General features: G+C 46.9%; 1 protein-coding gene across 3 annotated transcripts in view; it reads right to left on the bottom strand.

Moving 5' to 3' along the window:
• Ak7 (adenylate kinase 7) overlaps positions 1-22,202 on the bottom strand; it is a 62,428-nt gene that overhangs the window by 4,734 nt on the left and 35,492 nt on the right. For 2 of the 3 annotated variants that reach the window (XM_040742533.1, XM_040742535.1), the window contains exons 10-15: positions 22,020-22,169; positions 19,636-19,764; positions 18,081-18,210; positions 8,099-8,227; positions 6,189-6,257; positions 3,374-3,571 (exon numbers count right to left, since the gene is read on the bottom strand). In XM_040742533.1, the coding sequence (XP_040598467.1) occupies positions 3,374-3,571; positions 6,189-6,257; positions 8,099-8,227; positions 18,081-18,210; positions 19,636-19,764; positions 22,020-22,169 (805 nt within the window). The remainder of the gene's footprint in view (positions 1-3,373; positions 3,572-6,188; positions 6,258-8,098; positions 8,228-18,080; positions 18,211-19,635; positions 19,765-22,019; positions 22,170-22,202) is intronic. The other variant, XM_040742534.1, reaches the window with a different exon arrangement.

Below are 22,202 nucleotides of genomic sequence, written 5' to 3' on the forward strand. Positions count from 1 at the left end.
CCTTTAATCCCAGCGCTTGGGAGGCAGAGGTAGGCAGATAGCTGTGAGTTCGAGACCAGCCTGGTCTGCCGAGCAAGTTCCAGGACAGCCTCCAAAACAATACAGAGAAACCCTGCCTCAACAAAAACAAAAAACAAAACAAAAAGTTGCATTTTCCAGTTGGGGGTGAGGTTCAAAGTTTCATTTCTCAAGGGCAATTATAATTACAATACAGTCTGAGAGTCAGGAGTGGGAGGATTGGGGCTTGGCTCTTACAGTTCTTTCTGTTGCAACAATATTTCACTAAATGACCTTAAATAGGCTGGAATTCACTATGTAGATGGCTACTAAGCCTCTGTCCTGTGTTCTGGGCTTACAAGCACACAACACTTATGCCCTGTCTGGGTTCTGGAAGCCATCATTGATCTAAGTGGATGGATGAGGGAATGGACTATGCTATAGTCTGAATTTGTTTTTGCTTTTGTCTGTGTACATGGTATGTGTGTATGTATGCATGTTCCATATGTGTCGGCACACATATGTTGTAGGTGCACAAATACATGTGTGCACATACGTGTGGAAGCCTGAGGTTGACCTCAGGAGTCTTCCTTAATTGCTCTCCACCTTATTATTCAAGGCGTGGTCTTTCAATTTAACTCAGAGCCCACTGATAAGAGCCACTCTAGCGAGGCTGCTTGCTTAGGTAATCTCCATTCCACAGCTAGGATCACGGGTAGGCCACCATGCCCACCTACTGTTTATGTGCCTGCTACCATATGGACCTTTTCCCTTTGCTTTATATGTATCTTCTTCTCAATTATGTGTGTAGGATGGGGGAATTGTGCGTGTGAGTGCCTCCAAAGGGCAGAAGACAGTGTCGGGGTAAAGTGTAACTACCACAACTGGCTTCCCATGCTCACTTCATTATAAACTAACCATTCCAGTGAACTCACTTAACCATGATGGAGGCCAGGCTCCAGGATGTCTGTCTCACTAACGCTAACGTGAGGTCAGAGAAGGTCCATACCTGCTTCCCAGGTTCTCAGGTCCTGTCTACAGAGAATGACGGCAGTGAGTACATTTGGGTACTATCTCTTCCGGGTTTATTTCATTTTTATTTATTTGTTCTTTTATTTTTTTTAAGACAGCATTTCTCTGTGTAGCCCTGGCTGTCCTGGAACTCGATCTATAGCCCAGGCTGACCTTAAACTCACAGAGATCTGCCGGCCTCTGCCTCCTGAGTGCTGGGGTTAAGGGGTGTGTGCTATCACTGCCCGGCTTGTTCCATTTTGTTTTTGAGACAGAGTCTGGATATATAACCCTGGTTGGCTTTGAACTTTTGGTATGGATGCTAAGAAGGAAACCCTTAAAGGGTTAGGAGTATAGCTCAATGGTGAAGGCCAGCAGGCTAGAGGACCTGGGTTTGGTTCTGGATACAAAGAAAACAACAAAAAACATTGAAAGTCCAAAGAGCAAAAATGTTTTCTCTGCCACCTCTTCACTCCCTGACCTCTGAAATGTAATTGTCCAGATGTCCAGTGCTGCATGCACGCTACACTGCGCTCCTCCCTGAATCTCAGGAGCAATGACAACCTTCTTGCCACTCACTAAGTGCCCAGAAATGTTCTGAAAGGGCTCAATTTTGGGAGACAGTGCTTGTTCATGGGGAATAGCCGTAGGCACCTAACCAAGCTAGACTGCCAGAGTTGTCCTTCGAGTGTGGGATGGGAACAGAGTCCAGCCCAGCTCTGAATGCAACTCCCAGTAGAACCTGGAAACTCCAGAACCCTAGCAGGGTGGCCAGAGAGCTGGAAAGGCATGCTGGTCTAAAGAGGTTGAAGGTCCAAAGAGAGAATGGATCTGGGAAATAGTGGAGGAGACTGATGTCCTGAAAGAGGAAGACAGAGAGACAGACAGACAGACACACACACACACAGACAGAGACAGAGACACAGAGAGAGACAGACACACACACATACACAGAGGGGGGGGAGAGAGGGAGAGGGGGAGAGAGGGAGAGGGAGAGGGAGAAGCAGAGGGAGAGAGATCCCAGCGTCTTAGGGTCTGCACACACCCTCTTGAGGCCCCACGTTTCAGGCTTTGTGGCGCCCCTCACCTGGGTGTATCTTTCTTTGCTCTTACGTCATCTCCCTGTTGTCGGTGGGTGTGGAGATGAAGTCAAACGCCATGGGTGTGCAACACACAGGGCCTGCAGTGGCACCCATTCATCCCTCCTGTCCTTTCTCTTGTTAATGTCTCTCCCTCAGGGCTTCCTAATCTTTTCATGGTAAGTTTGGGGACTTCGTGGAAAAGGTAACAGTGACCATCTTTCTGGGACTCACCAGGCTTCCGTAGTTCCCCAGTTGAGGACAGATGTCCACAGGTGGAGGTGAACAACCCTTAGCTTTCCCATGTGAAGCCCCGGATGTAGAGGCGAAGCCCAGTCACTACCCAGAATGGAGAACAGGAAGAAGGGGCGGGGACTGTTCCCTCAAACTGGGAGGCAAAACGAACTCTTCCTTCCTTACTCCTCAACCCCAGAAGACATGCCAAGATCCAGAGAGCCAGGAGCGAACTCAGGGGTTTGCCAAGTCAAGGGGCATCAGATTGCTACAAACTCTAGGATCTGGAGTTACATATGAGGAGGTAGAAGAAGCCAAAGTATGCAGTTTCCAAAGTGCTTCCCGTGGGCTAAGTTCTGAGGGGTAGCTGTGGGGTGAGTTGACCAAACTTAAAGGCCAGGAGAAGTCTACACTGAACATCAGTGCCTGGCAATGCAACAGGGATGGGACCCTGCTCAAGGAACCCTGGGGGAACACTCAAAGCAGATACAAGTGAACTCACACTTCTTCGCAGGGATAGACCAGTTTGACATTCAATCCTGTAACCCACTCATATATTTCTGTATAATAATAACACCCCACCTTGGGTGGTAGATCAGCATTTATCCCTGGCATACAAATGGACTTTGGGTGCCCATCCCACAATGAGGGATGCTCTCCCAGTCTGGACTCTTGGGGGAGGTCCTAGGCCCTGCCCTGAATGAGATGGCAGACTCTAGAGATCCCCCAGGGAGGGCCTTAGCCTCCCTGGGGAACGGAGTGGGGACTGGGTGGGGGGTTGGGTAGCCTGGTGGGGGGACACGGGAGGAGGGGGAGAGAGAGGGAGCTGGGACTGACATGTGAAGCAAGCTTGTTTGTAATTTACATAAAAACTATAGTAACACCCCAACAGCCTATCCCCAGATAAAATGGCTGTCCTGAGGTGTGCTCAGCTGATCCTGTGGCTTTCTGAGCTCCATCAGTCACATTTTATACCCAAGTCCTCCCTCAGCCCTACAACCCCAGTCCCATGTGCATCAGGGTTTGCTGGAGTCTTGGAGGTCCCTTCATACCAATGTGTATTGGGTGGATTTCGATTTCATCAAAGTAGTTGAAGACCGTCTCGTCATCGGTATTGATGTCCCGGTAGTTGCTCAGAGACCGGAGGAATCTGTCCTGGCTGTAGTGAGTCCCCGCCACGATGCTCTCCGGGAGGTTCATTACTCGCTCCTTCAGAAAGTCATCAGAGGCATCCAGACCACACACAAATTCTGGGGAGAAGGAAAAACTCTGGCGTAAGTACGGCCCAGTAGAGATGAATGGCCACAGCTAACCAACATATCTGGTCAGCAGCTGAGACCTCAGGTTGCTGCGAACGGCCTGACAAGTTGGTTTTCTTGTCACCTTTCCTGGAGGAGAAATGCATGAAGACCTCACAACTCCAGAGACTAGAAGCCCAATTAGGAGTTTGCAGCGTCTATTTTCTTTTCTCTCCCTCCTCCCTTCCCTCCTACCCCTTTTCCTATAGAAGCAGCAGATACCATTAAGTAGAAAATTTCTACTATCCCTGTGACAATCATGTCTCTCTAGGCTTGCACCCCTGGACCTGGCATGCTGTAGTAATGACTTCCCCACAGGATAGCGGAGGTTCAGTAAGGTTTTTGTTGTTGTTCTAGATTTTTGTTTGGTTTTCTTTTTTGCTATTTTCAAGACTTATTTTTTTAGGTTATGTATGTGCCAGTGTGTATGCATGGCATGTGTGTGTGGTGATCAAAGGGGCCAGAGGAGAGCACCGGATCCCCTGGAGCTGGAGTGAGCAGGTCCCCTGAAAGAGCAGCAAGAGCTGCTATGATAAACACCACAGCCAAGGCCAAAACAACCTAGGGAAGGAAGGGTGTATTTGGGCTTATGGTTCCAGAGGGATAAGAGTCCATCACTAACTACCGTGGGAAAGCGGCAAGCCTGGTGCTGGAGTAGAAGCTGAGAGCTCACATCTTGAACTGCAAGCAGGAAGCAGAAAGAGGGGGAGAGAGAGCAAACTGGGAACGACACAACTCTTTAAAATTATTGTTATAGCCGGGTGGTTGTGGCGCATGCCTTTAATCCCAGCACTCGGGAGGCAGAGGCAGGCGGATCTCTGTGAGTTCGAGGCCAGGCTGGACAGACAACCTCCAAAACAATACAGAGAAACCCTGTCTCATAAAAACAAAAAAATTATTGTTATTATTATTATTATCTCATTTATTACATCCCAACTACAGTTTCCCCTCCCCCACCTCCCCTCTCCCCCAGATTCTTAAAACCTGACTCCAGTGACATACTTTCTCCAAAAGAGCCACACCTCCTAGACTTCCCTCAAATAGTGCCACCAACTTGGGACTAAGTGTTCAGATGCATGAGTCTATGGGGGCATTCTCATTTAAACCACTACCAGTTCCTAGCTGCTGAGCCATCCCTCCAGCCCTCGGTGAGGTTTTATCATGCTCAGGGCTTGACGCATTTTGAATTGAATTTTACCAGTTGCCTTGGTGACAGCATAGGCTCTACCACGGAATTTGCAAAATGAACTCCTTAGAAGTGTTTCCCAACCCTAAACCAGGCAGCCCTGTTTTGTTTTTTGTTGTTGTTGTTTTGAAGCAATTAACCTTATTCTTTTTTTTCTAAAGTGTATGTCTCTACATGAAGGAGATATTGGAGAAAACCCATCCCCCCCCCCCCCCGACAGGATTTCTCCGTGCAGCTTTGGAACCTGCCCTGGCACTCGCTCTGTAGACCAGGCTGGCCTCCAACTCACAGACATCTGCCTGCCTCTGCCTCCCAAGTGGTGGGATCAAAGGCATGGGCCACCAATGCCCAACTGAGAAAACCCATATGTTAGGGATTTCATGTTTCTGCCACTGGTTTCAGAGACCACAATACTCATCCTTGAGCAAGAGAGATTACTCAGCAGTTAAGAATGCTTGTTGGGCAAGGTGTGGTAGCTAATATCTTTAATCCCAGAACTTGGGAGGCAGAAGCAGGAGGGTCTCTATGAGTTAAAAGCCAGTCTGGTCTCCACGTTAAGTTCCATGACAACTAGGATTACATAGACTGCACATGTCATAGAGAGACCCTGTCTGAAGAAACCAACAAACACCCCCCCCCCCAAATAGAGCACTTGCTGCTTTTCCTGAGGACCATGATTCTAGTTCCAGAGTTTGGCTCCTAGCACCTACCCAGGGAAACTCAGAACTGCTTCTATCTCCAGATCCACACTGCTGGGCTCCAAAGGTCCCTAAGTGCATGTGCACATACTTCTCCCACCACACACATACACAGGTATCATTAAAAAGAAAGTACATCTTTAAAAGAAGTAATTCTTCCTGGGTGGTGGTGACACATGCCTTTAATCCCAGCACTCAGGAGGCAGAGGCAGGCGGATCTCTGTGAGTTCAAGACCACCCTAGTCCACAAAGCAAGTTTCAGAACAGCTAGGGCTGTCATACATAGAAACTCTGTCCTGAAAATAAAAATAAAAGGTTGTATGTCTTTGGAGAGGTTGAAGACAAGGCTCTGTGGGAAAAGCCCTTGTTGACAAGCATGAGGACCTGAGTTTAATCCCCAGCACCCATGAGAAATAGGTATGGGACCATCCACTCGATGTACCAGGAAGGTGGAGACAGGACAACCCCTGGGGTCACTGGTTAGATGGCTGAGTTGAACTGACAAGTTTCAGGTTTGCTGATAGACTCTGTCTCACAAAAAAAGGTGAAAAATATGACCTAAAGTTGACCATGCATGTGTGTATATATGTATGCCTGCACATACCCAAACTTGTGAGAACACACACACACACACACACACACACACACACTTAAATGTGACTTTGAAGAAATATTTTCAACTCACCAGGTGTAATTAATCTATCATAAGGAAATATTTTGCCTCTGATTTCTTCTTCTTCCTCTTCCTCTTCCTCTAGTAAAACAAAAATACGTATAGTTATGCTTTTTTAACATATTACTAGGGGGTCACAGTAAAAGTTCTAATACTGTTTTGTTTTTTAATGGTGTTCTGCTTGGAGAAAATACTGCTTTTTAATTGGGAAAACATTTTTGGCTTTTTGAGACAAAGTTCACTTTGTAGCAGAGCCTGAATTTGAGTTCACAGCAGGTCTCCTGTCTTAGCCTCTTATGGCATAGCCCCTGCTAACCTTAAGCTTGCAAACTTCCTGCCTCTTCCTCCCCAGTACTGAGATTACAGGCATATACATGCAGACCAGGCTTCCGATGTCATATTATGTGTACATGTTGATATGTGTGTATACATGTGTGCGTGCTGCTGTGTGTATGTGGAGTCTGAGGTCAGGTATCTTCTTCAATCTCTCCTTACTTTATTTAGGGGGCAGGATCTTTCATGGAATGTGGTGCTCACAGATTTGGCTAGATTGGTTGGTCATCAGGCTCCAGGGGTCTGCATACCCCCGGTGGTAGGGTTATAGACACAGGCCAGCATGCCCAGCTAGGTGTTGGGCATTAACCCTAAGTCCTCGATGGGTGGTGGTGGCGCACGCCTTTAATCCTAGAACTCAGGAGGCAGAGAGGTAGGCGGATCTCTGGGAGTTCGAGGCCAGCCTGGTCTTTTTTTTTTTTGGTTTTTCGAGACAGGGTTTCTCTGTGGCTTTGGAGGCTGTCCTGGAACTCGCTCTGTAGACCAGGCTGGCCTCGAACTCACAGAGATCCGCCTGTCTCTGCCTCCCGAGTGCTGGGATTAAAGGCGTGCGCCACCAACGCCCGGCTTTGTTTGTTTTTGTTTGTTTGTTTGTTTGTTTTGTTTTGTTTTTTTGAGGCAGGGTTTCTCTGTATTGTTTTGGAGGCTGTCCTAGAACTCGCTCTGTAGACCAGGCTGGCCTCGAACTCACAGAGATCTGCCTGTCTCTACCTCCTGAATGCTGAGATTAAAGGCGTGCACCACCAATGCCCGGCATGGGTGGGAAGTTTAAGTCAAGCAAGATGTAATTCTAGTGCTTGAGAGGTAGAAGCAGAAGGGTCAGAGGTTCAAGATTATCCTCTGCTACAAAGTCAGTTTAAGACCTGTCTGGGTTCCATGAAAAACAGAACAATGGCCAGGAGGTGGTGATGGCATACGTGATGGAGTATGCCTTTAGTCCCAGCACTCAGGTTGCAGAAGCAGGCAAGCTCTATGAATTCAAGGCCAGCCTGATCTGATGGGGGATGTTCTTCCGTAAGTATATTTCTCTTATTGGTTGGTGAATAAAACTCTTATTGGCTGATGAATAATAAAACTCTTATTGGTTGATGAATAATAAAACTCTTATTGGTTGATGAATAAAACACTGATTGACTAGGAGAGGCGGGAAGATAGGCGAATCTAGGAGACGAGGAGAATGCTGGGAAAAGGAAGGCAGAGAGAGACCGTGAAAAGAGATGCCATTGAAGCTGAGGAAGAAGTAACAGGTCGGACCCTTCTCCCGTAAGAAAAAGCCATGTAGAAATACATAGATTAGTAGTTATGGGTTAATAACTAAGACAGAGTTAGTCACTAAGAAGCCCTAGACATCAACCCACAGTTTATAATTAATACGTCTCTGTGTGTTTATTAGGGGCTAAAGGGCAGCAGGACCTGGCGGGACAGAAACCCCTATCTGCACTGGTCTACAGAGAAACCCTGTCTTGAAAAACTAAAAAACCAAACGACATATTAAAAAAACACCCCACAGATTCAAGAAAACAAACAAAATACTAAGGTTCTAGCTTACGAGAGTATAAACACGCAGGAGAGAGAGCACCCACACTTACGATTGAACAGTTCTTTTGCTTGATCATAGGTCTTTGGGAATCCATCCAAAATGTAGCCTTGGTTTCTACAAGGCATAGATTTGAGCTTTTCTTTCACAAACCGAATTATATATTGATCTTCTAGCCGGCCTGATTTTTAAAAAACAAATATATATATATGATACTGTGACACATGATCTACACAAGGGTGATGTTCTAAACTCATCTGGAAACTGTTGTGTAGGCAAAAAAATGTTAAAAAAACAACTTTCTTTTGCTCTTAAAGTTTTTTTTTGTTGTTTTTTTTTTTTCGAGACAGGGTTTTTCTGCATTGTTTTGCAGAACTCACTCTGTAGACCATGCTGGCCTTGAACTCCCAGAGATCTGCCTGCCTCTGCCTCCCAAGTGCTGGGATTAAAGGTGTGGGACACCAAGGCCAGCCCTTAAAGTTAGAAACAAATCCTGTGTGTTTTTATTTTGAGCATGACATGTTTTAGTGAATATTTAAAGTAGCTATGAACTGGTCTACAAGAGAGAGCAGGTGTAGGCAGTGCCACCTGCACATGGGAAACTTGTGACACAATTTGTGGGGAAGCTGAGTAAGTGGACTAGCATCAAGTCCTACCTGCTTGAAGGGTTTCCTCTGGTTTTACTTTTTAATGTATGTGCCTGTGTGTGTGTGTGTGAGTGTGCCTGTGAGTGTGTACCTGTGTGTATGAGTGTGTGTGTGTGTCTGTGTCTCTGTGCCTATGTAACTGTGTGTGTCTGTGTACCTGTGTGTGTGTGAGTGTGTGTGTCAACTGTGTGCAGGTTAGCCGGGTGTTGGTGGTGCATGCCTTTATTCCCAGCACTGGGAGGCAGAGGCAGGCAGATCTCTGTGAGTTTGAGGCCAGCCTGGTCTACAGATCGAGTTCCAGGACAGCCTCCAAAGCCACAGAGAAACCCTGTCTCGAAAAATAAACAAACAAAAATGTGTGCAGGTGTTCTCTGAGGACAGAAGAAGATGTTGGCTCTCCTCCCTAGAGCTGGAGTTAAACAGATGTTTGCAAACTGTCCAATGTGCTGGGAACCTCTTCAAGGGCAGCATGTATTCTAAAATGCTGAGTCATCTGTCCAGACCCGACCCTTCTTTTATTATCACTATTGTTAACATTATTATTATTGTTACATTTTATTTAGTGTGTATGTGTGTGTACACATATCATGTGGTGCATGTCACAATCAGAGGACAATTTGTGACAGTCAGCTTTCTCCTACCGAAGAGCCCAACAGTTAGCCCTCCAATAGTTGGAAAATTACTAGGCTGTCCTGTCCTTGGACGTGAGCAGCTACACTTAAACATCTTCCCCTGGTGGTCCTCAAAGACTTGCAAATATTTCCCAGACCTCAGTCCTCAAGGACTTGGGAACATTCCCCAGACATCAAGGTTCCAGGCCTGTCACAAAGTTCAGCCAGGGCACAGACGTTGCCTAAGACAGATAACGAGCCAGTCAGCCAGACAGCCACAATCGTATGTGATTCATGAAAGTCTGGCACCAACTTCCAAACTTCCTTTGTACCCCCATCACCCTGTTTGTGGTTTTAGGCTTTAAAAACTTGCTGTAATTTCTGCTCAGGGTTCACTCCTTCCCAAGGCTGCTGAACCCCGATGTGCTGGCTTAATAAAAAATCTTGCATTTTGCAACAAACTTCGGCTCCCTGGTGGTCTTTGGGGCGAGGGTCCTGAGAGAAAGACTGAAGGGTCTTTCACTACTACCTCATGGGTCCTAAAGGAGGTTGACCTTAGGTTGCCAGGCTTGGCATCAGGTCCCTTTATCCCTGAGCCATCCCACTGCTCCTCAGTTCTGTTTCAAATTATACCTTAATGCATAGTAATAAATACTTCTGCTGTGGTAGTTGAGTGAGAGCATATTTAAGTATGTTACTAACTAGGGGATGGTGGCACACGCTTTTGATCCCAGCACTCGGGAGGCAGAGGCAGAGGCAGAGGTAGGTAAATCTCTGTGATTTTGAGGTCAGCCTGGTCTACAGGGCGAGTTCCAGGACATCCAGGGCTACACAGAGAAACCCTGTCTCAAAAAACCAAAAAAGAAAAAGAAGAAATAATAAAGGAAGGAAGGAAGGAAGGAAGGAAGGAAGAAAGAAAGAAAGAAAGAAAGAAAGAAAGAAAGAAAGAAAGAAAGAAAGAAAGAAAGAAAGATCATGCTTAGGCTAAGGCTGTAACTCAGTGGTCGGGCATATGTTTAACACAGGCCTTGGGTTTTGCAACACCCTCAACTTACCCCTCCCCAACAAAAAAGTTAAGTGCTAAATAAATATTTACTAGATCTGAACAGCAAACTCAAGCTGACTTCCACAGACTTTCGAAAGGGGCCAGGACCAGAGCTTATAGGCTCAGTACCTACCTGGCATAAAGTGAGCAGAATCCTGAATAATAATTAATAAAATAATCATTTAAAGAAAAATGAATCTGCAGTCAGAAAGTGCGCACACCCCAACCCCTACACCCTCTTCTCCAGGTCACATTTCTTACCTGTGACCTCTGGTCAGTTCTTTTTTTAGCCCCAACCCAGAGTTCCTGGAAATTGCTAGGTAGGAAAGATTGAGAGGGGAAAGTGTCTGCTCTGCAGTAGGCTTGGTGGTTAAATGACAGTGCCCTGTGGCTCCTCCACAGCCAGCTACCACTGCACAGCTGGGGACACATTCAGGCACAGCCTGTCTGTACATGAGGACAGTGTAAGTCTGCCAAGCCCCCAAAGACTTTCCCAGGGCTCATATTGTACCTTCGGCTTATCAAGAAGTCTATGATGTAAAACAAACAGTTTGAGGCCACTTGCTACTGTTAGGTCCCAAACCACACAAACTAACTGAGGTGCCTATTCAATATATCATCAAATCAGACCTGGCAACTGGGTTCTCCCAGCATCCCTCATTGCCTACCTATTACAGAGTGTGGCTGGCATACTCTGCCCCCTACCCTAAACTCTCCAGCCCAGGGGCTGGGCTGCTTTTCCCCCAGTTTCCATTTTGGATTACACTGATACCTGGTCCTCCCATCTACCCTTTTCTCTCCTGGTCTGGCCCTCCTCTCCCCCATCTCTTCACGTGGCCAGGCTCACAGTCATGTTCACTCTGGACTCTTCCAGACGTCCCTGCCTCTGGCTATGCTCTCCCTTCTATCTACAATAACCCTTCTCCACCATACCGAGGAACATTCATGTCCTCCTCATTTGGGGTGGGGTGGGGGAACAGTTTGAAACAGGGTTTCTCTGTGTAAAAGAATTGGCTTGCTCTGGAACTCAATCTGTAGACCAGTCTAACCTCAATCTTAGAGAGATCCGCCTGCCTCTACCTCCCCAGTGCTGGGATTAAAGGTGTGCACCACCACTGCCCAGCATGCCTGGTTTGTTTTAAACATTGACATTTACTACTACCTTCTACAGAGTCAGAAGGGAGGTGTGTCCAGTAAGTGAGAATGGGTTCCTGTAGCAGCTTTTGGTCATTGAGGAATAATAGAGGCATGGCTAGTGGTTTGAATGAGGAATGTCCCCCACAGGCGTGGATGGTTGAACCCTTTGTCCCCCAGTTGGTGGCGCTGTTTGGGAGGCTGTACTTGGAGGTTCAGCCTTGCTGGAGGGTATACATGACTCAAGTGGGATTTGAGTGTTTATAGTCTCGCCCCACTTCCTGCTTGGATTTGAAGGTATAAATCCTCCCCTTCTTGCTTTCCGCCATGCCCCCCTACTCCCACCCCCTCCCACCCCCCATGATGGACTCTTATGGCTCTGGAACTGTAAATCCCAGTAAATTATAAATGGTCTTGGTCATGGTGTTTCATCACAGCAACAGGAGAGAGAAACAATGATGTACACTAAGGGATTGCCTAGGTGTCTTTCTCTAGACAACTGTGACTTACCTCCCTGTGGCCAATGTTGAGCTCTATCTAAGACAGGGGACTGCCCCTTTATGTTTATTTGTTCATGGATAAATGTTACTGTGTTACCATGTGTAATAATCCAGGCAAACCTGGCTCGGCCCCTTGGAATCTGACACAGTGCATCACCCCTCTGCGAATAGCAGACACCCTGGCTCAGTACCAAGGGTGACAGGTGCAAAGGTCTCTTTCTAAGAGACAAGCTCCGCCCACTCCTGCTCTCTTTTCTGCCATTTCTCTGACAAGGCAGACAGACAGATCTGTCTCTCTGTCTTCTCTCTCTCTCTCTCTCTCTCTCTCTCTCTCTCTCTCTCTCTCTCTCTCTCTCTCTCTCTCTCTCTCCCACTCCCTCTCCCTCTCCCTCTCTCTCTTTCCTCCCACCCCTCTCTTCCCCAATAAAACTTCCTTCCTATGTAAGTTCTGCCTGATGGAGTGTTTGTCCCCCGCCATGGGATCTGCGGCAGGCTCACCTCGAGCTGTATTCCTAACACTGTGTACATTTGAGGGTCACAGCACAGTGCATGGGAGGCATGCAGAAAATAGGATGGTTACCATAGAGGAGGAGATGAATACATCTCTCATCTCTCAGTTATTTGTGACAAGAGCAGCCAAAATCTGCTTAACAAAGAATTTCAAATAGAACATTAACTTTAATCTGCATGTTGTACTTGCCTTCCTACATATCTGTCATTTTGTATTTTAAAACAAAACCAAAAATAACATTTATTTTGGAGGCTGGAGAGATGCTCAAGAGTTCTGGCTGCTCTTCCAGAGAACCCTGGTTTCTGGTTCCAAGCACCCACAGAGCAATGCACAATCATCTGTAACTGTCCTGGGACTCACTCTGTAGACCAGGCTGGACCCAAACTCTGTAGAGTCAGGCTGGACTCTGCCTCCTGAGTGCTGGGATTAAAGGCGTGTGCCACCACCGCCCGGGGCATGCCCCACTTTCCACCTTATATATTGAGGCAGGGTCTCTCACTGAACCTGGAGGTCCCCTATTTGGGTAGCTGGCTGACCATTCAGCTCTAAGGCTCCACATGTCACCAGCCTCCCAGTTCTGGGGTTACAAATGTGTGCTAGGTCCTCATGTTTTTACAGCAGGCAGTTGTACCAACTGAGCCACCTCTCCAGCGTCCCCCCCCCCCCCACACCCTGCTTTGTTCTAAAAGACAGGGACTCTTTATTTATCCCAGGCTGGACTGGAACTCACGATTCCCCTTTTCAGCCTCCCCAGTGCTAGGATTACAGGTGCGAGCCTCCAAACCTGCCCATCTACTTTTCACAATGTTAGGAATTCCCACCATAATAGCTGGGCCTGTCTACTTTAAAATGAATGAGTGAAACCCAACTGGACACAGCTGTTAAACTACTACCCTGGGTTTCTTCGTTTTAATTTTCCGTCTGTCTGTTTCAATGTTGGCAATTAAAATGTTACTTTTAACCCACATTCATAATTATTAAAATCAGTTTAAAAGTAGATGCCAGTCACTATTCTCCAGTGTCCTGTGCACAGGGAAGATATGAAATGGACAAAAGTGTGAACATTTGCCCTTTTTAGTTTTAAAGTCTCAGATAAATCCCGACAGCCTGACCCGGCTTTCTTGACAAAGGTGAGGCAAAGAGCACAAAGAATCAATCCACAGCAGTTGGGTGGTGGTGGCGCCCATCTTTAACCACAGCACTCCTGAGGCAGAGGCAGGCAGATCTCTGAGTTCGAGTCCAGTCTGGTCTACATAGTAAGTTTCAGGATAGCCAGGGCTATATAGAGAAACCCAGTCTTGAAAAACAAAAAACAAAACACAACAACAACAAAAGAATCCCTATTGAAGGCACTCTGGTTGAAGGGCAGGTGTGGGGGGAGATATGCCCAGGGACTTGAGGCATCTTCCTGCGGGGCTGTGAAACTTGTGTTGCTGGAGACATTGGAACTGAGAGGGGTCATGTGAGGGAAGACAGAGCTCGTGTTCTGGACACCTGTCCCTGCAGAGTGTTCAGAGGTCTTGTTTTGTTCAGACATACTCAAGGTTCATTTTCTCGGTTCAAATAAACACAGGCAAGAGGTATTTTTGGACAAGCTTGCTGTCTTGCTTTCTATTTGTTGCTGTGACAGAATATACAAGCAAAAGTGACTTAGGGGGAGATGGTTTATTAGGGTTCATGGTCCCGAGTTTATGGTCCATCATTGCAGGGAAACCAAAGAGGCAAGAACATCCACAGTCAGGAGCAGAGAGAAATGAGTGCATACATATCAGTACTTAGCTCTATATATGCTTATATAGTACTGAATCCCTTACCTAAGTGATTGATGCTACCCACAGAGGCTGGGTCTCCCCACATCATATAATAATCAAGACGATCTCCCACAAACACAAAGCGTTCAGAAAGGAACGCTCTGAAGTACTCGGGTCCCTTCATCCACAGTCCAATCTGATTGAGGGACCCCTCATCAGGACTCTGATCCCTGGTGATCCTAGGCTACGCCATGGACAATTAAAACTGACCATCACACTTGATAAATTAGCAAAGACCCTCCTAGAGTGAGAGAAGACCAGACAAATGATTTTAACTTTGTACAAGTGGGGTGTGCACTGGGGTACCCACTGGGATAGGCCATGGCAGAAGAGTGAGTCTGAGAACAGCCTGGGTAATATTGAGAGACCCTATCTCGAAACACCAAAACAAGACAAACAGAAACCCCACCAAAACAAAGCAGTACAAAAACCATTTTATTTAATCCCAGCGCTCGGGAGGCAGAGGCAGGCAGATCTCTGTGAGTTCAAGACTAGCCTGATCTACAGAGTGAGTTCCAGGCTACAGAGCCTCCAAAGCCACAGAGAAACCCTGTCTCGAAAAACCAAAAAAACAAAACAAAATAAAACAAAACAAAAACCATTTTGACTCACCCTGTAGGTTGAGGGTGGGATGCCTAACCCTCTTCTCTAGAGCCTACGCCCAGAAGTAATGTATTCCTTTTTGTTCCTAAACATTCCATTCTCCAACTCAAAGTGATCCTATCAAATTTCCTTTCCTAGTTCCTCCCCCACTGAATGCCTTATCTTGAGGGATTTCCCTCCCCTCCCCAAAGAGGGAGAGACAGGGCTGTGGGGAAAGTCAGTCAGACTGGTTCCAAAAGGTCTCATGGGCAAGGCAGAGGCCTCATTGTATCTCCAGCTATTAACCTGTGTTTTCTGCACCCCCCATACTCTTTCCCTTAAGAAATCTCTATCTAAACTTCATTTCCTCATGGGCTATCTCACAGCAAAGAAGAAACAGGTCAGCTGGTTTAAGTGAACACTTAGGTATCTATGTTCAAACTCATTCTCTACCAGAAGAGGTGACCTGGATTAAGAGAAAGGCAAGAGGGGCTATAGACCTTAAAGGCAATGGTGACACATGCCTTTAATTCCAGCACTTGAAGAGACAAGGTAATTTCTGGGTTCAAGGCCAGCCTGGTCTACAGAGTTAGTTCCAGGACAGCCAAGGCTACACACAGAAACCCCGTTTTAAAAACGAAAATAACAGGCAGAGGCAGGCGGATCTCTGTGAGTTCGAGGCCAGCCTGGTCTACAAAGTGAGTTCCAGGACAGCCTCCAAAGCCACAGAGAAACCCTGTCTCGAACCCCCCCCAAAAAAATGAAAATAACAACAACAATGGACAAAGGCATGTAACAAACTGGACAGCCAATGCCTGGAACCAGAATACATACTCTGCAAGCAGATCAAAGGTTCCCAGGCAGTGGCACATCCCCTGTGTGGGATATGCAGGTGACCAGGACATCATGTAGTCAGAGACGCAGCTGGGACAGCAGGTACTTCTTGGACTAGAAGGCTGGCATCTCTGCCTTCACGGCACGTCTGTCTTCTGTACTTCATATCAGACTCCCACTGAACTCCACAGATAGGCATGTTTAACCATTCAGAGTAACCTTCTGAAAGCTACCAGTACCAACACTATCTCATCCCCCTTCTAGGCTGAGGACGCAGAGATAAGAGTTGTCCTGAGCCTGCAGTCACCTTGGGTTTGGAAACAGTAGAAACTCACAGACAGAACTTGTAGATCACCCCAAAGCAAAAGCAGTCATTTCATGGGAATGGACCTGTCTCTCTGGAGACAAGGATTTCTCTATTCTGCCCTAAAGAACCCGAGTCTAGATGAGTAAGACTGCTTAATCGTGCATAGCTCTGCCCTGTCCCGGGTTTTCTGCTCTCTATAATGTCATGTCAGTAGCTGGAAGATACGATAAGTGCTGGACTTTTGGTTTTCCCTGAATGACCAGTGAGATACAAACCCATCCCGCCTTTTCATTTCTGGGGCATTGAGTGGGATCTGACTGTGTTAGAAACCCCAAGGTAGGTTGTCTGGCTGAGGACCCCCCTTGTTCTATAGTCCGGAACTAGATTGTCGACTACCGTGTGCAGGATTAGCTGGGAAGACGCCAATCTTGGTGCCAAAGTGTGGCATTCCAGAAGAAATCTCTACAGCAGTGGTTCTTAACCTGTGGGTCATGACCCCTTTGGGGGTTGAAAGACCCTTTCACAGAGGTCAAATATCAGATATCCTGTATATCAGATATTTACATTATGATTCATTTCAGCAACAAAATTACAGTTATGAAGTAGCAATGGAAATAGCTTTGTGGTTGGGGGGGTCAGCACAACATGAGGAACTGTATTAAAGTGTCATAGCAGTAGGAAGGTTGAGAACCATTGTCCTAGAGGACCAAGGAGGGCAGTTGGGGCCTGTACTCCAGGACACACAGGGGATGGGTCTTGGCCCACGGAAGGCCACACAGAAAGTAGCAACATGCTTCCAGTGCATACCACTACCTGAGGATGCCGTGTCCCTGTCACCTAGTCTCCACTTAGCACCACCCAACTCAGGAGCATCAGAAATAGCCACCAGCAAGAGCAGAATAAGGGGGAAGACAACAAAAAGCCACTTGAGAACCCGACTAGGTGGGAGTCCCAAACACTGCTTCCACTTGGCTTGGTTTGTGTACGACGCTCGCATCCCTGTGCTAAAGAATCACGTTTTGATGCTGCTGCAGCTCACACGAAAGGCTTTATGAGCACTAAGAAAGCGCTCTATCAGAGAGCTACGCTGACAACTCCTTTTTTTTGTTTTTTGTTTTTGTTTTTTTTTTCGAGACAGGGTTTCTCTGTATTGTTTTGGAGGCTGTCCTGGAACTCGCTTTGTAGACCAGGCTGGCCTCGAACTCAGAGAGATCCGCCTGCCTCTGCCTCCCGAGTGCTGGGATTAAAGGCGTGCGCCACCACTGCCCGGCTAGTCACCACAATATTAACAATAATTTTTTTGCTTCTTTGAGACAGGGTTTCTCTGCAGCTTTGGAGGCTGTCCTGGAACTTGTTCTGTAAACCAGGCTTCCCTGAAATCACAGAGAGCCACCTGCCTCTGCCTCCTGAGTGCTGGGATTAAAGGCAAGTGACACCAACACCTGGCTCTATAATATTTTTTTTCTGAAAGATGAGACTATGAATTAAATTTATTATTGTCATATTTTCTTTTTTTATAGTATATTTACTTTTTTATATTTTATTTATTTATTGTGCATACAGCCTTCTGCCTGCAGGCCAGCAGAGGGTACCAGATTTCACTCAAGATGGTTGTGAGCCACCATGTGGTTGCCAGGAATTGAACTCAGGACCTCTGGAAGAACAGTCAGGGCTCTTAACCGCTGAGCCATCTCTCCAGCCCTATTGTCATATTTTCTATAGCACTTTACTTTTGCAAGCAGGCAGCCTAAAGGAAAGACTATAATTTTGTTTTTATCTATATGCATGTGTCTGCGTGTGCATTTGGGCATGTGAGGGCAGTACGTGTGGAGTCTAGAAGTTATTAGATCCCCTGGAACTGGAGTTACAGGTGGTGACACTTGTATGTGGGTGCTGGGAACCAAAGTGGGGTCCTCTGGAAAAGCAGCCAAAGCCCCCACCACTGAGCCATCCTTCCAGCCTACAGACAGCACTTTTACAATCGGACTGACAACTAAAGCAGCTACTGTGCCAGCCTGGCACAGCTCTTCCCCATCGGCACCTGTGCCTCACCTGCGTTCTGCTCCATGCTTTCCTTGATGCCATCTAGGAGTTCCTGGGCATCATCCACATTCTCTTCCTCTTCCTCCTCTTCACCTTCCTCTTCTCCTTCCCCCGACTCCTTGGGTGCAACAATCGCCTCCTGCGTGCCACAAGGGTAACCAAGTTGATTGTGCCCGACACTGATGCATGAGTGTGTCGCCAACAGTCTGGCTAGGGATCCTGGAAAACAGCCTAAGTGGGGAATGTAGCCAGTACCAGGCTCTGTGCCAAAGCCTGCAGGATGTGCACAGCTACCGAGATGGATAAGGGCCTCAAGGCTTTCTTTAACGCTACTTTCAGGAGAAGGGTAGCATATTCAGTGTTAACTCCACAACTGCCTAGGAGTCAGCAGTTCTCTAAGGCACTAGATTGTACCTCCTTCTGTTTTTGGAAACATTTTTATTTGAGGCATGTTCTAACTATCCACCCCTAGCTGATCTGGAGCTCCCTATGTAGATCAGGCTGGCCTTGAACTCATAGAGAGTCCCCTGCCTTTGCTTCCTCATCATCTGATATTAAAGGCATGTACCACCATTTTTTTTTCCAAGACAGGGTTTGGCTGTTCTGGAACTCAGTCTGTAGACCAGGCTTTCCTGGAACTCAGAGATCTTCCTGCCTCTGCCTCCAAAGTGATGACATTAAAGGCTTATACGTTCACTTTAAATTACATGTATATGAGTGCGTCTGTGTGTGGGTGGGTGCACATGAATGCAGTACCCACGGAGACCAGCTCCTCTAGAGCTGGAGTTACAAGAGGCTATGAGCAAGTATTCTGAACTGCTGAGCTATCTCTCCAGCACCTACATTGTATCTTACTTGAAGGAAACACATTTAATAAAAATCAAGACGTTTAGCCTGAGGGTATAGCTGAGTGGTACACCACACACTTAGAATGTACAAAGCTCTGGGTTTGATTTCTAGCACTCCCCACAATGTCCTTTCATAACTACTTATGGGAGCATGTCTTGTTTTCTACCACTCCTAACAAAATTATTTTTAAAAGGTAGTAAGTAAAAATAAAAGATAGTAAGTAGTCTGATAGTAGACTGAGAAAAATGCAATAAGATTAAAAACAAAGCTAAACTAGGCCGGGCGTTGGTGGCGCATGCCTTTAATCCCAGCACTCGGGAGGCAGAGGCAGACGGATCTCTGTGAGTTCGAGGCCAGCCTGGTCTACAAGAACTAGTTCCAGGACAGTCTCCAAAGCCACAGAGAAACCCTGTCTCGAAAAACCAAAAAAAAAAAAAAATCAAAGCTAAACTAAAATATTTTAGGCATCAGAGAGAAGATAAGATGTAATTCGGGAGAGATTGGAGGCAGAACTCCAAGGACAACCTTACAACTGACTCCATCATACAGAAGATAGAGGGCCCGTGGGGTTCTCCATTTTCATACCTGGGACCAGCAACAAAATCCAATTAAAATAATAAATTTCTTTGACATTCTGATTTAGTCACTTGCTTATTACTCAGAAACACATTTTGTGAAATGGAAAGATTCCCAGGGAAGTAGTTGAGTGCGTTACCAGTTTGGCTATGGCTTCAGAAATCACATCCTTTATTTTGATGTGATGTAGTTTGTAGTACTTGACCAATTCTTCGGCGATGCTGGATTTTCCCACAGCAGGAGGACCAAGAATGCAGATCTTGATTGGCTACAAGAGAACAAAGAATATGTCTCTTAGGGCTCTGGAGCTAGAGGGGTGTTATTTCAGGACTGTGTTCTTTTCAGTGTCTCTGGACCCTCTAGTCTGACTTCAGCAACTCAACCAGACTCCAGACTTCCAGCCTCCACTCCCAGCCAGTGTGATTGCTGCCCCACCATCCTGAAAGTGCCTGCCTCCTATTCTGTGAGGATGTAATAGCATCTATGTTCTGACCTGAACCAGGGGAGATTAGAACACTCCACAAGCCATGCTGAGGATGCTGGGTGTGATGGTACAGGCCAGTAGTCCCAGCACTTGGGAGGTGGAGCCAGGATAATCAAGAGGTTAAGGCCAGGCCTAGTTACGTAGTGAGTGAGAATCCAGAGTGCGTTATGTGAGACCCTGTCTAAAAGCAAACAAATAAAAGAGAAATAGAGAGAGGAAAAGCAAAGAGAGGAAACAGGTGCCCAGCAGCGTGTAAAGGTGCCCAGGTTTTACATGCCACCAGTTTCATTTGTCCTTGACCATTCTAATGGAGACACAAGAATTTAAGGTCCAGCCTGGAGGTGGTGGCACACGCCTTTAATTCCAGCACTCAGGAGGCAGAGGCAGGCGGATCTCTGTGAGTTCGAGACAGCCTGGTCTACAGAGTGAGTTCTAGTACAGACTCCAAAGCCACAGAGAAACCCTGTCTTGAAAAACCAAAAAAAAAAAAAAAAAAAAAAAAAAAGGAACCACAGTGATGGAAAAAATTTCATGGGCTGTGTCCATGTGCCTAAGAGCATACACTTTCACTCAGAACTTTGCAGTCACCCTTGACAGTCAAGGACACCCATGAAGGAACAAACATGAACACTAGGGATCTGAGTACGGTGAGTTAAGGGACTGGTCCCATCTGGTGAGGGGTGACAGACAGGTGAGGAGCAAGATGTAGAAAAGGGATGGAGGCAGGCCGAGGGGCGGGGCTGGACCACCAGCCGGGCTTGGTGTAGTCACAAGTGCCTGGAGCTATCTACCGAGCAGGTTGGTGTGCCTCTTTTGCCAATATACCAAGAGTGAACCCTGCCTTCTGGGGCAAATCGACCTTATTCAGGACTAAAACAGAGTAACAACCTGCTCATCTGTTTATATTGACCAGTTTGTTATTATTGATGTTCACTCTGAATTGCTTTAAGTTTTAATGTGAAACATGTGCAGACTGTAAGACTGGAGAAACGTGTTGAACATGAACAGCGTGCTGTTTTTTATTAATTTATTTTTTACATTCCAGTCCCAGTTTCCCCTCCCTCCTTTTCTCCTGCTCTCCCCCCCCATTCTTCCCCCCTTCTCCCATCTGCCCTACAGAGAAGGTAAGACCTCCCCTAGGAAGTCTACTAAGTCTGTCCCATCATCTCATTGAGACAGGACCAAGGCTCCTCTCCACCCCCATACCTCTGTGTCTAGGCTGGGCAAGGTATCTCTCTGTATAGAATGGACTCCACTAAGCCAGTTTGTGCATTAGTGTTAGATCTTGGACCCACTGCCTGTGGCCTCATAGACTGTCCCAGTCACACCATTGTCACCTACGTTAAGGGAGTGTAGTTTGGTCTTACACAGGTTCCCCATTTGTCAGACTTGAGTCAGTAGTCCGTGATCTCTCACTAACTCGAGTCAGCTGATTCTGTGGGTTTCCCCATCGTGGTCTTGACTCCTTTGATGAACAGCTTGTTTTAAAAGGAACACTCCCGTGAGCACAGAGGCACAGGTGGGGTGTTCCATTGACTTTGCTTACATGGGAAACCTAAGCCAGTGGGTGCGGTAGTTACCAGTTGACTTTGCTTACATGGGAAACCTAAGCCAGTGGGTGCGGTAGTTACCAGTTGACTTTGCTTACATGGGAAACCTAAGCCAGTGGGTGCGGTAGTTACCAGTTGACTTTGCTTACATGGGAAACCTAAGCCAGCGGGGGCGGTAGTTACCAGTTGACTTTGCTTACATGGGAAACCTAAGCCAGCGAGGGCGGTAGTTACCAGTTGACTTTGCTTACATGGGAAACCTACGCCAGCGGGGGCGGTAGTTACCAGTTGACTTTGCTTACATGGGAAACCTAAGCCAGCGAGGGCGGTAGTTACCAGTTGACTTTGCTTACATGGGAAACCTAAGCCAGTGGGTGCGGTAGTTACCAGTTGACTTTGCTTACATGGGAAACCTAAGCCAGCGGGGGCGGTAGTTACCAGTTGACTTTGCTTACATGGGAAACCTAAGCCAGCGGGGGCGGTAGTTACCAGTAGTCCTCGGCTTTGCTTGTACTCTTTGAGGATGCTGCTGATGTTCTCCACAAACCCTGTTTGGGCCACCCAGCGGATGTTGAAATTCTCCTTCACAAACAGCGCCTCCATCCTCAGGTTGACCAGTAAGTGATCCAGACACTCTTGCTGAGGGTTAGGAGAAAGCAGAGGTTTGTCTGC

Source organism: Mesocricetus auratus, unplaced genomic scaffold, assembly GCF_017639785.1.
Source record: "Mesocricetus auratus isolate SY011 unplaced genomic scaffold, BCM_Maur_2.0 Super-Scaffold_15014, whole genome shotgun sequence".
Lineage (NCBI taxonomy): Eukaryota > Metazoa > Chordata > Mammalia > Rodentia > Cricetidae > Mesocricetus > Mesocricetus auratus.